Below are 17,511 nucleotides of genomic sequence, written 5' to 3'. Positions count from 1 at the left end.
TATCTTTACTCCCTACTTGATGAGTTTAAATAACCATCCATTATTTCCTCAGCTTTATTTTTCTACTTTCTCAACTATCTGAGCTCCCTTCCCTTTTATGCTGTTGAGTGGGCCTTGCTTCTGAACTCAAAAAGGGAATGCTGAAGCTATCAGGTGGTGACTCTCTCCACCTCCTGACCCTACGTTTACAGAGCCTTTCTGAATCCGTACTGGTCCTTTCCTCCTTTATTTTTGTGACAGTGGAAGAGCTCACCTTCCGGCTCTTTAGGGCGAGACATTCCGCCACTACCCTGGCTCCCAGGGACCTTCATTCATCCCATCTCTTCCCTGCATTAATGTGTTTAATAAACACTGAATAATTTTATAAACAAAATTAGTAACAAGAATCTTTTCTGGGTAAGAGTGTGGGATTTTGTATTTGAAGATTCTAAACATATGGAGAATGCTAATTATCCTGGGAAATGTCAATGTTTAGTCTTATAATGAGTCCACCTACTCTGAATATATTTTATAAAGTATGAAATGTTACAGTGTTTCTTAATAACAATAGTCTATTTGGTTGAAACATGTTTTCTTTGATAGATGTTTCCTTTATTTACTGTTCAGATTTATCTTTGACTTAAAAAAATTTTTTTTGACTATAATTTGAACTTTTCCCCCCCTTTTTTCATAGTTGGAGAATACCTTCAAATCAGTTATTGCACAAATTGGACCTGGAGGGACTATTAATCCAGAACTGAAACATAAGATAAAATTTGTAAGTACTTTTTGTATTTGGGAAATGGATAGGAATAATTGATCATACATTTAGGTATCATTTATGGTTAATTTTACTTGCTTACAAGTATTTTAGTTTTATATTTATTCTTGATCTTTTCATATATACTGCAAATGGAGTGGCTAATCTTTTAAGATCATAAAAAAAGAATTAATTAAAAGTTTAAATGTAGTTATTAAGAAACTGTAATTCCTCCATAAATTCTCTTTTCTTCCCCTTAAATCGTTGTTTGCAGTTCAAGGTCTTTCCAATACCAGTTTTATATGTATGTATGTCAAATATTATTCTGAATACTGCATGGTATCCCATTGTGTTGATATACCATATTTCACTTGTATAATGTTATCAGTTAACATTTGGGGTTATTTCTAGTCTTGGCTATTAAAAAATACTGCAGTTAATGTCCTTGAACATTTACCTAGAAGTAGAGTTGCCAAAGGTATTGAATATTTTAGGTTTTGATAAATATTGCTAAATTGCCCTCTAAGAGGTTTGATCAAATTTACATTCCCACTGACAATGAAATGACACTATCTAATCATCTTGTTTCAACTTAATACCTCTTGATTTTTACATTGAGCATCTTTTCGTGTGCTTCATAGCCATTTATGTTTCTTATGTGAATTGCCTGTTCATGCCCTTGGCCTAATTTATTGTTTTTCCTTATTAGTTTGTGAAAGCTCTTTAGCAGTTATGTATTGGGCCAAAGGGTATGTAAACTTAAAATTTTGGTGTGTGCGTCGCTCAGTGGTGCCTGACTCTTGCAACCCCATAGACTGTAGCCTGCCAGGCTCTTCTGTCCATGGGATTCTCCAGGCAAGGATACTGGAGTGGGTTGCCATTTCCTGCTCCAGGGGATCTTCCTGACCCAGGAATCAAGCCTGGGTCTCCTGCATTGCAGGCGGACTCTTTACCAGCTGAGCCATGAGGGAAGCCCAAAATTTTGGTGGGAGCTATTAATTGTGATTTGAATGGTCAGAGTGCCATTACAGCTTTTACTGCCTTATTTTATTCTGTTTCAGCTGTTGTGGTTTTATTAGAAATGCAAAAACCTTGGTGCATTCAGGCCCCTGTTGTTTTGCTTCGACATTAGACTAAGTGTCCAACAATTTAAGAATGTCCAATATGACTTTTTTTATGGTAACAAAAAATTAGACAAAATTTAAGTGTTCATTGAAAAAGGATTGCTTACATTATCCACTCAACTAGGGAGTATCATGCAGCTCATAAAGTTTCTATATTATCTTGATTAACTTACAAGGAAGTATCTTCTTGACATATTGTTGGACATTTAAAACAGGATTTATAGAATAATTTGTTTAGTATTGTCTTTTCATGTAAAATCATGAATAATATGAGTGTGTGTGGGCATAGAAAGGTTTCTGAAAAGATGTGTTCTGAAATGCAACAAATAACTGTCTCTGGGTCACAGGATTTTGAAATAGTTTTTACTTTATATTTTCCTGAAGCTTGAGTTAGAATTTTTAATAAGATATATAGTATCTGGAAAAGTCTTGGAAAACAGAAAGCTTTTTGTACCTTACTGGGATAGAATAAGTCCACTCCTAGGAATTTATCCTAAAAATATTTGTATAAGTATGCAGAATGCAAATATGAAGATAATTATGTGGTATTTGTGATGATGAGAGATAGGAAATAACCATAAATAATTGATTAAATAAATTTAATTATACTGAATATTTGAAAAACTATAGCTAGTGTTGCCAAAAGCTCAGCCTCTCTACACCTGTGCCAAATCAAAGTTTTGGGTGAAGTAGAAAAGAACAGCTTTATGGCTTTTCCAGGCAAAGGGAGACAGTGTGGGCTTTTGCCTTGGAAACCGTGTCCCAACCCAGGGAGTTTGGTGAGGAGTTTTAAGGCAGTGCTTCAAGGGTGGGGTTGCTGATAAGATAGGGGTGTGTGAGGTTAATCTTAATGAGCTTCTCTAGTTGTTTTAGTTTGGCTTAGGTGGTCTTTCCTGGTATGAAGAATGCTGACACCTTCTATATATTGAATTTTAATTCTCAGTTCAGTTCACTCGCTCAGTCGTGGCTGACTCTCTGCAACCCCATGGACTGCAGCACACCAGGCCTCCCTCTCCATCACCAACTCCCAGAGTTTACCCAAACTCATGTCCATTGAGTTGGTGATGCCTTCCAACCTCTGTCATCCCCTTCTCCCGCCTTCAATCTTTCCCAGCATCAGGGTCTTTTCAAATGAGTCGTCAGTTCTTTGCATCAGATGGCCAAAGTATTGGAGTTTCAGCTTCAGCATCAGTCCTTTCAGTGAATATTCAGGACTGCTTTCCTTTAGGATGGACTGGTTGGATCTCCTTGCAGTCCAAGGGACTCTTAAGAGTCTTCTCCAACACCACAGTTCAAAAGCAGCAATTCTTTGGTGCTCAGCCTTCTTCATAGTCCAACTCTCACATATATACATGACTACTGGAAAAACCATAGCTTTGACTAGACAGACTTTTGTTGGCAAAGTAATGACTCTGCTTTTTAATATGCTGTCTAGGTTGGTCATAACTTTTCTTCCAAGGAGTAAGCGTCTTTTAATTTCATGGCTGCAGTCCCCATCTGCAGTGATTTTGGAGCCCCCCAAAATAAAGTCTGTCACTGTTTCCCCATATATGTGCCATGAATTGATGGGCCCAGATGCTATAATCTTAGTTTTCTGAATGTTGAGTTTTAAGCCAACTTTTTCACTTTCATCAAGAGGCTCTTTAGCACTTTCTGCCATAAGGGTGGTGTCATCTGCATATCTGAAGTTATTGATATTTCTCCCGGCAGTCTTGATTCCAGCTTGTGCTTCATCCAGCCCGGCATTTCTCATGATATACTCTGCATATAAGTTAAATAAGCTGGGTGACAGTATACAGCCTTGACATATACAGCTAAAATGTCAACATCATGCAAAAATGAGTGTGGCAGAACAGGCAACTTTTCTTCAAAAGAGTATGAATAAATGTTTTAACATTTTGTACAATGTTTGGAACTTTGTGGGTATTTAATAAAGAGACAGCTTTTAATTGGAACATAAAAAAAAGAAAAAAACTCCTTTCCCTGTTTGGAACCAGTCTGTTGTTCCATGTCCAGTTCTAACTGTTGCTTCCTGACCTGCATACAGGTTTCTCAAGAGGCAGGTCAGGTGGTCTGGTATTCCCATCTCTTGATTTTCCACAGTTGTGATCCACACAGTCAAAAGCTTTGGCATAGTCAACAAAACTGAAATAGAGTTTTAATTCTATAAAGAGCTTAAAGACATTGTTATGTATGTCCCTTGAGAAGAAAGCAGGACCCTGTTTCAAGGCTGCACTATTGTTTCTTGACTGTTCCTCCCTTGACTCTGCATCTACCCTGTCCCTTCCTGGATTGACAACTGTTCAGATTTGTTCTTTGGAACTCAGGGAAGGTCATGGAGGCCAGAGTCTGTTCCCTACAAGAAATGGGGGACGTGGAAAGACTTCTGTGCCCAAGAGCCCCACAGTCGCCAGTTGAGTTTCACTAGTAAACATGTTGATCCATATTTACTGGTATGGAAAGAAGTCTACGAGATGATATGAAAAATCTAGAGAAGCAATGACCTGATTTTCATATTAAAGATATTTTTGTGTGCATGTGGACAACAATGGCCAGTATCTTTGCTTAACTGTGTTTTCCAGTGTTTCTGTAGTGTCCATGGTATTTCTTTTCTGCTCTTTAAAATGCTTGAAATTATGCCATAGAATATTTATTTTACATGAGCTAAAGCTAAATATGTTAGCTGAGCTAAGAACTCTAGGAATTCCTGAGGAGTCGTGGCACTGCTGTTCTATGCAGGAATGATTTCTCAGCTCTGGAAATGTTGGAATTCACTGCCTTTTTTGAGTTGTTATTTTTAAAACTAGAAGCTGATTTTTAAAAATTACTGTGCCTTTTAATTCATTCACTTAATAATAATGTTATTTTTGCCTTTGTTGCTATGTAAATTTATACTTTCTTATTTTGATATTTTGTCACCGAGCATTCCCATTGTGTCTATTTATATTGTATTTCACTTTTTATTTATTAGGTTGTATCCAGGTTTCCAGAGGGTTTGCTTATTTCTAAATTGCTTAGAGAGTTTGAGGTGAGTGAGCTCTTTTTCACTAATCATGGTTTTTTATGGCTTGCATATATTTCTCATGCTTGATGGAAATTTTGTTGCTACTCCTTGGATCCTCCAAGTCTGTGCTTTAGAACTTAAACATTTTGTTTTGCCTTTTGGTAGCTGCTTTTTTACTCAAAGAGTTAAGAATAAGATTTTTAATAAATACTTATTTACACATAGAAAGAATATCTTTGCCACTATTTTTATATAATTAGTATAAGAGTTAATTTGTTTCTCATGTTTGATAATACCAAGTGTCAGTGGGGATATGGAGAAATAGGATACCTCATGCGCTGCTTGTGGGACAGAACCTCTTTGGCAATATGACTTTACTTGACAGAATGCACCCCTGATAATTCTGGAGTTCCACTACTATAGATGCACTTTAGAGAAACTCTTAAAGGTGCACATGAAGACATACATATGACACATACATTGCAGCGTGGTTTAAAACTGGGAGTAAATTAAATGTCTATCAATAGGAGAATGGATAAATAAATTGAGATAATGGAGTAATATGTAGTAGAAAAAATAAGCAGTCAAGATTTAGCTCACCCATGCAACATGGATCATTTTTGGAACCCATCATGTTAGGTGAAAAAAAATCACATTGCAGAATGACAATTAAGATACTGCCATATGCCTAATTTTAAAAAAGGGGTAGGTGTGGTGGGCTCTATTCAGAATGCCTTTCTTATAGTAGTCCATTTGTTTTCACATCAGACTGAGGCATGGAAAAGTAACTTGCCTACCAAATAGGTAGCCAGTAATGAGTGGAGCCAGGGTTTGAAATCCTAGGAGCCTAGCTTCAGACTTCAGTATACTAACTCTTAACTGCTATACCATGAACATTATCATATATTTGTACATATGAACAAGTTTGTTTGAGATACTATAGAGCGTAATGATTGATTGATCAACTCTATGTGCTATTTTACAGATGATGTGTATAATGTTATCTACTTGATACAGTTTTGTAAAGAAGTTTAAATGGCTTAAAATAATTAGAACGGTGCCTGCTGCATAGTAATTGTTTGGTAAATGTTAAAAGTCATAGTAAAAGAAAAAGAAGAAAGCTTTTTTTAGAAAAGATACACATCACCCCTCAAGTTCAGTTCAGTCGCTCAGTCGTGTCTGACTCTTTGCGACCCCATGAATTGCAGCACGCCAGGCCTCCCTGTCCATCACCAACTCCCGGAGTTCACTCAAACTCACATCCATCAAGTCGGTGATGCCATCCAGCCATCTCATCCTCTGTCGTCCCCTTCTCCTCCTGCCCTCAATCTTTCCCAGCATCAGAGGCTTTTCAGATGAGTATGCTCTTCGCATCAGGTGGCCAAAGTATTGGAGTTTCAGCTTCAACATCAGTCCTTCCAATGAACACTCAAGACTGATGTCCTTTAAGATGGACTGATTGGATCTCCCTGCAGTCCAAGGAACCCTCAAGAGTCTTCTCCAACACCACAGTTCAAAAGCATCAATTCTTCGGCACGCAGCTTTCCTTAATGCAGAAAATTTAATTTCACATTATGAATGAAAGCAATGACTCCTTTAAAGCCTCAAAGTTTATTTCAAATAGGCCCATGAGAGAAAGCTTAAACAGTCTTGATATCTTTTGGATTAAGAAGTCAAGTCATTTATCTAATAATGAAATTACAGAATAAAGTGTAAAATAGAGTAATAAAGTAATAGTATATGACTTAATTATTACAAAATTTATGGGTAAAAATAAACTTCCTATGCCAGGTTCACAACTCAAAGTGAATAGTTTCCTACCATGAATGTTTTAGCAAAAGTAGCTTCCTGTATTAAAGATTCATGGAGTTAAGGTTACAAGTCAACAATTTTGGAGAAATTAAAGCAAACCATTTTTAAACAGGATTTTTTGTTTTTTTATTTTATATTGGAGTATAGTTGATTAACAATATTGTTTTGATTTCAGGTGTACAGCAAAGTGATTCAGTTATATATATATATATATATATATATATGTATCTGTTCTTTTTCGAATTCTTTTCCCATCTAGGTTATAAAAGAATATTGAGCAGAGTTTCCTGTGCTGTACAGTAGGTCCTTGTTGGTTACTTATTTTAAATACAGCAGTGTGTATATGTCAATCTCAAACTCCCTATCTCTCCCCCCACCCCAGTCATACCTTTTGCCCCTGGTAATCATAAGTTTGTTCTCTGTGAGTCTGTAAAACAAACCTTTTAATGTTACAGGAAAGCTCTTTGCCTTTCTTAGTAAACAAACTTCTGCAGAAATTCAACATTATTATTAAAAATATATAATAAGTATAGATTTAATTTAATCTTTATTTTAACTTGTAGAAATACTAAGCCTTTATTTATCCAACATGATATAAAAGCTACCTTGTGATTTGTCCTCTTGAAATACTTGGACAACAGTCTGCCATTCTTTCAGGATCTTTTGTTAAATTGCTACTTGAAGGAAGATAGTGCAGAGGCAGCGTAGGTTTTGGATCTTCCTGAAGTGCCACCTATAGAGAGTGAGTGAGTGAAGTTGCTCAGTCGTGTCTGACTCTTTGTGATTCCATGGACTGTAGCCTACCAGACTCCTCCCTCCATGGAATTTTCCAGGCAAGAATGCTGGAGTGAGTTGCATTTCCTTCTCCAGGGGATCTTCCCCACCCAGGGATCGAACCCAGGTCTCCCACATTGCAGGCAGACGCTTTACCATCTGAACCACCAGGGAAGCCCATAGAGAGCTAGAAGCCACATAGAGAACTAGATGGCCAAACAGAAAATCCAAAGACAGTATTTATAACAAAACTAGGTAATATATCTCTGCAAATAATTGCTGGAGAGTAATCAGCAGCCGCCACAAAAGCCTCATGATATCAGTGTCTGTGCCAGGAGAAAACAGGAGCCCTAATGGATCTATGAGATAGAAGAACTACAAAATAGCCATCAGGTATTCACTTCTGGCCCGGAGAACTCCATAGATTGTATAATCCAACGGATCACAAAGAGTCGGGCACGACTAAACGACTTTCACTTCATTTTACTTCATTCACTAGAATGTACAGCAAGCCATTTTGAAAACTATAACTGAAACTGTGTGTTATTTTGACCTAATAGCAGAAAGTGCTTCATAGTAAGAGTTGAATGGGGCTGGAGCACCATAGCTCCTGTGAATTCTTGAAACTGACCAGCCAGAGCTCCCTTACAGACACTATTGAAAAATTGAGCAGGATACAAACAGAAGAAAAAGAGGAGTCTTAGGTGTAAGTAGTATTAAGGGAAAAGAGCCAAGAAATTTCTAAATTAACCTACTGTATTTTTAAACAATTTACAAAAACAATGGAAGGAGGAGCTCTGTGAAGCAGAAAGTAATCCAGAATGATGTCCTACAAGTCAGGAAAATGAATTTCACGTAAAATATGCAGCAGAAGAGGTTCTGGGTCAAATTGCATTGTTGTTTGAATTAAAAAAGAGATTAAATAATAGAACAGCATATCTACTGATAATAGGAGCATGTCAGAAATACATGTCCCTAATACAGATAAAAACTGAAACCTTTTTCAAAAATATAAAGTGATACAAAACATGAAAGAACAGCATAAATCTGAATTATACAAATTTGGGAATACAGTGAAGGGTATTCAGGAAAGTACTCAGGAAAGAATTATAAATAAAACAAAAAAAATTTCAGAAATGAAGGCTAAACTTCAAAGATTACAAGAACAAAAAATGGAACAGCTGATGCCCTAAGAAAACCAGTAGATAAAAATGAGGTACATTGTGAAAGTCAAAAGGAAATGAGGGAGGCACTGGGTATCCAGGTATGAAAGGCTCTGTCACTAAGATTTTTGAAATCTAGTGAGAAACTTAGGCATGCAAATAAATTAAGGTAATATGTCTGAGTAGCCTACATTGGAACAGTCCTGATGATAATTATTATAAATTCTGGACAAAATATACAAAATTACTCTGAAGTTCTAGAAATTGTTCAAAAGCAGGCAGAAATTGGAAAGGAGTCAGCACCTAGAGAGGAGAGAATAGCACCTTTTTTATTTGCTTGGAGTTGGGCCCAATGTTGGGCTCCATACATAGTTTGGAATTGATAACTGGATAGAAATCAAAAGTTTTACCTGCCTCTGAGTTGGAGCTACATAAGCAGTTGAAAAATGACGAAAGAAATCATTGCGACCCCATGAACTGAAACCCTCCAGACTCCTTTGTCCATGGTATTTCCCAGGCAAGAATCCTAGAGTTGGTTGCCATTCCCTCCTCCAGGGGATCTTCCCCACCCAGAGATCAGACTCTGGTCTCCTGTATTGGAGCCAGATTCTTTACCATCTGAGCAACCAGGGAAGCCAAGCAGTTGGAAGATGAGGGAAGAAGTCATGGGATAGAGAGGGAGCATCAAATACTGCACGTAAATTCTGCTCAAATCTCTGACTGATTCTTGAGTTACACATGCCTGGGGCAGACCAGCAGAAGCCTAGTAAGGCTGAAAGAACTGAATCTCTTTCAGCTGTGGCCCAACACAGGGGGTCAGAGTTTTGAGTTTAAGGTTAGGTTAACTCCCTATTAAATTTAAGCGAAAAGCAGTACTCTCAGAAGAAGCATAAAAGATTCCACAGTCTACAGCTTACCTATTATGATGTCCCAGATACAAGCGAAAATTACTGAATAAATAAGAAAATGTGACTCTTGGTGAAGAGAAAAAGTAATCGATGGAAACTGATACTGAGATGATGCAGATGTTGAAGTTAGCAAAAAGGTTTTAAAGGAATTCTTAAAACCACATTAAAAAGAATATAATGCAATATGTATTCATATTGAACAAATGGATAAGAAACCTCAGTGGAGAAAAAGAAACTGTAAAGCCAAATGATTTTCTAGAGCTGAAAATAAAATATCTGAAGTAATTTCACTACAGTATCTTAAGAACAAATTGGAAATGGCAGAAGAAAGCATCAGTGAACCCCAACAGATTGGTAGAAATGATCCAATCTGAAGAACAGAGAGAGAAAATAAATGAAAAAAATTTTTTAAAAAGCAGAACCTGGGGACTTTTGTGGTGGTTCAGCCATTAAGAATCAACCTGCCAGTACCAGGGACACATGTTTGATCCCTGCTTCAGGAAGATTCCACTTCTTGTGGGGCAACTAAGCTTAACTATGGAAGCCCCAGAGCCCATGCTTTGCAACAAGAGAAGTCACCTCAAGGAGAAGCCTGTGCACCACAACTAGAGAGTAGCCCGCTTATTACAACCCAAGAGAGCCTATGCACAGCAGCGAAGACCCAGTGCAGCCAAAAAAAAAAAAAATAGCAGAATCTGGGAGTTCCCTGCTGGCATAGTGTCTAGAATTTGGCACTTTCTCTGCTGTGACTTGGGTTTGATCCCTGGCTGGAGAACTGAGATACCACAAACTGTGCAGCATGGCCGGAAAGAAAAACAAACGGAGAATTGGAGAGACCTGTAGGACAGTACCAAGTGGTCTAACTAGTGGTCTAGCTTTCTTTGTAGTCCAACTCTCACATCCATACGTGACTACTGGAAAAACCATAGCTTTGAATAGACAAAGGGGCAGTAAGTGCATGGAAGTATAGTTTGCAAGGTTCTTGTGTTTTTTTGTGAAGTAGTACAGTAATACTGAAAAGTTAAGGGTGTAGAGAACAATAAGTAATGCAGAGTTATAGGTATAAAGCCACTAGATACATTAAAATGGAATTGTATAAAAATACCTAATAAACTCAAAGAAAGAATGGGTTTACTGTTCAGCTTTTTTGCTTGAAAGACAACAGAGGAACAAATTTTGAGAGAAATAAAATACAGATGGAATCAGAAATTAAATAGCAAAAATGGTAGCTGTATAGGATTAAATATTTGCAAACAGTATGAACAGCAAGGGCTGAATTTCTAAAATATACAAACAACTCATGCAGCTCAATATGAAAAACAACCCAATCAAAAAATGGGCAGGAGACCTAAACAGATACTTCTTCAGAAACATACAGAGGGCCAACAGGCACTTGAAAGATGCTCAACAGCACTGGTTAATAGAGAAATGCAAATGCAATGAGGTATGACCTCACACCAGTCAGAATGGCCATCATCAAAAAATCTATAAATAAATGCTGGAGAGGGTGTGGAGGAAAGGGAACCTTTCTGTGCTGTTGGTGGAAATGTAAATTGGTGCAACCACTATGGAGAAACAGTATGGATGTTCCTTAGAAAACTAAAAATAGAGCTGCCATATGATCCAGCAATCCCACTGCTAGACATATATCCAGAGAAAATGATAATTCAAAAAGATACATGCACCCCAGTGTTCTTTGCAACACTATTTATAATAGCCAAGACATGGAAGCAGGCTAAGTGTCCATCAACAAATGAATAGATAAAGAAGATGTGTATATATATACATACACACACAATGGAATTACTTGGCCATAAAATGAATAAAATAATGCCATTTGCTGCAACGTGGATAGTCCTAGGGATTATCATACCAAGTGATGTCAGTCAGAGACAAATATCATATAACACTTCTATGTGAAATCTTAAGACATGAGTGAACTTCTTTACAAAACAGAAACAGACTCACAGACATAGAAAATCTATGGTTACCAAAGGGGAAAGGGAAAGAGGGATATATCTGGGATTAACAGATGCATACTAATATATATGAAAAAAGTAGACAACAAGGATCTACTGTATAGCACAGGGAACTGTATTCAATATCTTGTAATTACCTAAAAAGGAAAAGAATCTGAAAAAAATATATATGTATATGTGAAATGAACCATTTTGCTATACACCTGAAACCAACACAACATTGTAAAGCAACTATATTCAATTTAAAGAATGGTATCTGTAAATCCACTTATATTAATAATTTCATAAATATAATGGAGTATATATTAAAATTAATGAAGTTATGAGATATGAAAAAGCAGAATGCAACTAAATGCTATGCATAAGAAATATACTATTAGTAGAAAAGACATAAATTGGTTGAAAGTAAAAGGTGAAAAAGATATATATATAATAAGCATAAAAGAACTAAAAAATTGACTTAAAAAAATCAGGTAAAGGAGACTTCAAGGAAAAGTGTATTATCAGAGACAGAGAGACATTTTGTAATTATAAAGGGTTAATCAGGAAGACAGAGTGGTCAAATGTGTATTCACCTAATAATGCTTTAAGATAAATGATCTAAAAATTAACAGAATTAATTATGGATTAACTTCCACAATTATAGGGATTTTCTCTTTCTGGCAGTTGATAAAATAGTCAAAAAAATGAATAAGGACATGGAAAATCTGAGCCATACTTTCTATCATCTTGATCTGTTTTTGACTTTTATAGAACACTGTACCCAACAACTGCAGAATACACATTGTATTCAAGTATACTTGGAAGATACATTTGCCAAGACAGACCATGTAGTTGGTTATAGAATAAGTCTAAACAAAATACTGAAATCTTAGAGTATGTTCTTTAAGATACTCCAATTAAAGTATATTCCAATACTTTAATTGGAATTAAATTACAAATCAATATAGTGAGTTCCCTAAGTATTAACCCTCCAGAAAGTTTGGGAATTAAACAGTTCTCTTCCAGATAACTTACTGCTTTAAATTGAAGTATAGTTGATTTGCAAAGTTGTGTTAGTTTCTGGTGTATAGCAAAGTTATTCAAAAATATATATATATGTATATATTCTTTTTCATTTTCTTTTCTATTGTTGGTAAAATATTAAATATAACTAAACAGTTTATTAAAGATAGAATAAGGGAAATTTGAAAGTATTTTCCATTGAATGCTATTGAAATATATCAAAAATTGTGAGATGCAGCTGAAGCAGTGCTAAAAGGGAAATTTATAGCTTTAAGATGCCTAAATTAAAATAAAATGCCTAAATTAGAAGAAAAGAAAGGTATAAAATTATCATTGACCTAAAGGTCTACCTGAATAAGCCAGAAAAAGGAGGAGGAATGTCTGCGTAGAAAACCCTAAAGACACCACCAGAAAATTACTAGAGCTAATCAATGAATATACTAAAGTTGCAGGATATAAAATTAATACACAGAAATCCCTTGCATTCCTATATACTAACAATGAGAAAGGAAACAATCCCATTCACCATTGTGACAAAAATAATAAAACACTTAGGAATAAATTTACCTAAATAAACAAAAGACCTGTATATAGAAAACTATAAAACACTGATGAAAGAAATAAAAGATGACACAAATAGATGGAGAAATATACCATGTTTATGGGTTGGAAGAATCAATATAGTGAAAATGAATATGCTACCCAGAGCAATCTATAGATTCAATGTAATCTGTATCAGGCTACCAACTATTTTTCACAGAACTAGAACAAATAATTCCACAATTTGTATGGAGACACATAAAACCTCAAATAGTCAAAGCAATCTTGAGAAAGAAGAATGGAACTGGAAGAATCAACCTGCCTGACTTCAGACTATACTACAAAGTTACAGTCATCAAGACAGTATGGTACTGGCACAAAGACAGAAATGTAGATCAATGGAACAAAATAGAAAGCCCAGGGATAAATCCATGTACCTATGGACACCTTATCTTTGACAAAGGAAGCAAAAACATACAATGGAGAAAAGACCATCTCTTTAACAAGTGGTGCTGGGAAAACTGGTCAGCCACCTATAAAAGGATGAAACTAGAACACTTTCTATCACCATACACAAAAATAAACTCAAAATGGATTAAAGATCTAAATGTAATACCAGAAACTATAAAACTCCTAAAGGAAAACATAGGCAGAACACTGTCTGACATAAATCACAGCAGGATCCTCTATGACCCACCTCCCAGAGTAATGGAAATAAAAGCAAAAATAAACAAATAGGACCTAATTAAATTTAAAAGCTTTTACACAACAAAGGAAACTATAAACAAGGTGAAAAGACAGCCTTCAGAATGGGAGAAAATTATAGCAAACGAAGCAACTGACAAAGAATTAATCTTAAAAGTATACAAGCAGCTCATGCAGCTCAATATCAGAAAAGTAAACAACCCAGTCAAAAAATGGGCCAAAGAACTAAACAGACATTTCTCCAAAGAAGACATACAGATGGCTAACAAACACATGAAAAGATGCTCAACATCACTCATTATCAGAGAAATGCAAATCAAAACCACAGTGAGGTACCATCTCACGTTGGTCAGAATGGCTATCAAAAAGTCTACAAACAATAAATGTTGGAGAGGGTGTGGAGAAAAGAGAACCCTCTTACACTGTTGGTGGGAATGCAAACTAGTATGGCCATTATGAAGAACAGTGTGGAGGTTCATTAAAAACCTGGAAATAGAACTGCCAGACCACCCAGCAATCCCGCTGCTGAGCATACACACCAAGGAAACCAGAATTGAAGGAGACACGTGTATCCCAATGTTCACTGCAGCACTATTTACAATAGCGAGGACATGGAAGCAACCTAGATGTCCATTGGCAGATGAATGGATAAGAAAGTTGTGGTACATATACACAATGGAATATTACTCAGCTATTAAAAAGAAGGCATTTGAGTCAGTTCTAATGAGGTAGATGAAACTAGAGCCTATTATACACAGTGAAGTAAGTCAGAAAAATACCAATACAGTATATTAACGCATATATATAGAATTTAGAAAGATGGCAACAATGATACTATATGTAAGACAGCAAAAGGGACAGCAAAAGAGATATAAAGAACAGATTTTTGGACTCTGTGGGAGAAGGCAAGGGTGGGATGATTTGAGAGAATAGTGTTGAAACATGTATATTACCATATGTGAGATAGATGACCAGTCCAAGTTTGGTGCATGAAACAAGGGCACTCAAAGCTGGTGCACTGGGACAACCCAGAGGGATGGAATGGTGAAGGAGGTGGGAGGCGAGTTCGGGACGGGGCGACACATGTACACCCGTGGCTAATTCATGTCAATGTATGGCAGAACCCACCACAATATTGTAATTAGCCTCCAATTATAATAAATAAATTCATTTTTTAAAAAAGAAAAAGGAATTACAAAATAGTAGGAGAAAATAGTAAAGTCAAAATAGTAGGAGAAAAGAAATGATAAAATTAAGAATAGACATTAATACAATAGCAGCAATTAAGAAAGCCAATATTGATTCATTGCAAGATCCCAAAATTGATGAACCATTAGCTAGTTAAATTAGGAAAAAAGAGGATACAAATACCAATGTCAGGAAAGAGATTATATCATTATCATCTTAACAGATGTTAAAAGGACAATAAAATTTTATGAACAACTGTGCCTATCATTTGACAACTTAATGGAATGGAAAAATTCCTCAAAAGACACGAATTACCCAGCTGAGACAAGATGAAATAGAAAATCTGAATATCCCTGTATCAAAGAAATGAATTTTTGTTATTTAAAAACAATAAAAAACAAAAAGACCTCTCCACAGAGGAAGGGAGAAGAAGAAAAAAATTCCAGGCCCATATGGTTCATTGGTAAATTCCATCTAACTTTTAAGGAGGAGATTTTATTAATCATACATACTTTCTCTCATAAAATAGAATGAGTTGGGAGTATTTTCCATAAATACATTATCCTGCTACCAAAACTTGACATAGACATTACCAAAAAACCCCCAATTAGATCATGTTTATGATTACATAGAATAAAAAATACTACAGAACATTAGTAAATTTAATCCAGCAGTATGTAAACAAGAGGATATCTTCCCCCCAGCAATACAAAGTTGGAGTAACATCTCAAAAGGAACTGATGTAATTACCATGGTAACAGAATAAGGAAGAAAGTCTTAGGATCATTTTAGTAGATGCAGAAAAAGAATTACCAAAACTTAATATCCATTTGCAATAAAACTCTACAAAAATAGGAATAGAACTTCTTCAGTCTGATGAAAGATAGCTGTGAAAAACCTGTACTTGTCATATTTAATGGTGAAATAGGGGAGATTTTCCCTCTAAAATCAGCAAGGCTACTATGTCCATTTGCACTGCTTTAATTCGGTGTTGTACTGGAGGTCCTAGACAGTGTAATAAAATAAGAAAAAAGGTACAAAAACTTGAAGAAGTGAAACTCTCATTATTTGTAGAAAGCATGATTGTCTACATAGAATATACTAAGGAATCCATGAAAACCTATTAGAACTAATGAGTGAATTTATTAAGGTCAAAGATAAAATATTAAAAATACATATTGTATTAATTATATAGATTAACAGTAAAAATAATATGTGAAAAAAAGTGAAAGAGGAGAGTGAAAAAGTTGGCTTAAAGCTCAACATTCGGAAAACGAAGATCATGGCATCTGGTCCCATCACTTCATGGGAAATAGTGGAAACAGTGTCAAACTTTATTTTTTTGGGCTCCAAAATCACTGCAGATGGTGATTGCAGCCATGAAATTAAAAGACACTTACTCCTTGGAAGGAAAGTTATGACCAACCTAGATAGCATATTCAAAAGCAGAGACATTACTTTGCCAACAAAGGTCCGTCTAGTCAAGGCTATGGTTTTTCCAGTGGTCATGTATGGATGTGAGAGTTGGACTGTGAAGAGAGCTGAGCACCAAAGAATTGATGCTTTTGAGCTGTGGTGTTGGAGAAGACTCTTGAGAGTCCCTTGGATTGCAAGGAGATCCAACCAGTCCATCCTAAAGGAAAGCAGTCCTGGGTGTTCATTGGAAGGACTGATGCTGAGGCTGAAACTCCAGTTGTACTTTGGCCACCTCATGAGAAGAGTTGACTCATTGGAAAAGACCCTGATGCTGGGAGGGATTGGGGGCAGGAGGAGAAGGGGACGACAGAGGATGAGATGGCTGGATGGCATCACTGACTCGATGCACATGAGTTTGGGTAAACTCTGGGAGTTGGTGATGGACAAGGTGGCCTGGTGTGCTGCGATTCATGGGGTCACAAAGAGTCGGACATGACTGAGTGACTGAACTGAACAGAACTGAACTTAAGCCCATCCAATATGTTTAATTTTGTGAGTTCATATGATGTTAAAAACTAATTGGTTATCATGGAAGATGATGGAGAACTAATTCATTTTCTTAAAAAATGGTAAATAAAGAGAAAGAGCCAGTTACTTATCCTGTCTTTCCTGAATGAACTGGTAGGACTGGGTAACCAAATAACAGATGAGGGGACCATATCTCTATAAAATATTCCAACTAAATAATAAAAAAGAATTGATAGAGTTAGAATATCACTGTATTAAAACTCTGAATGAATAGTAAATCAGGCATTGACCAGTAATGGCTACGATAACAGCACCAACATAGAGACAGCCAGACATTATGTGTTCTTTTTAGAATACGACATCACCAATAGTTTTGTTAAAGGGATGGAGCATGAGTCTGATCAAGCCTCTGGGTCCAGCTACCAATTTGCGAAAAATAGAGTTTGTACTATGAAAGTGTCATCTGCAAAATCTACTCTGAGAAAATTAAATCATGTAATATATTTGAAAACATAAACTCTTAGAAAAACATAAGATAACTAAAATGGATTGGAGATGGAAGAGAGTGGAAGTAGAAATAAACGTCAATTGCTTCCTTATGGTAGGAGTATATAGAGAAGATAGCA

At 36.1% G+C, this 17,511-nt stretch overlaps 1 protein-coding gene across 16 annotated transcripts in view; it reads left to right on the top strand.

Moving 5' to 3' along the window:
* The window catches only part of TDRD5 (tudor domain containing 5), an 85,226-nt gene that overhangs the window by 30,119 nt on the left and 37,596 nt on the right, over positions 1 to 17,511 (top strand). For 15 of the 16 annotated variants that reach the window (XM_086343572.1, XM_086343577.1, XM_086343581.1 and 12 more), the window contains 2 exons: positions 674 to 757; positions 4,835 to 4,891. In XM_086343572.1, coding sequence (XP_086199698.1) covers positions 674 to 757; positions 4,835 to 4,891 — 141 coding nt within the window. The remainder of the gene's footprint in view (positions 1 to 673; positions 758 to 4,834; positions 4,892 to 17,511) is intronic. The other variant, XM_086343567.1, reaches the window with a different exon arrangement.

This window comes from Bos grunniens, chromosome 16 (assembly GCF_055505025.1).
Source record: "Bos grunniens cultivar Pamir isolate PY7600 chromosome 16, Bosgru_T2T1.0, whole genome shotgun sequence".
Lineage (NCBI taxonomy): Eukaryota > Metazoa > Chordata > Mammalia > Artiodactyla > Bovidae > Bos > Bos grunniens.
This window is presented reverse-complemented; position numbering and strand designations above follow the sequence as displayed.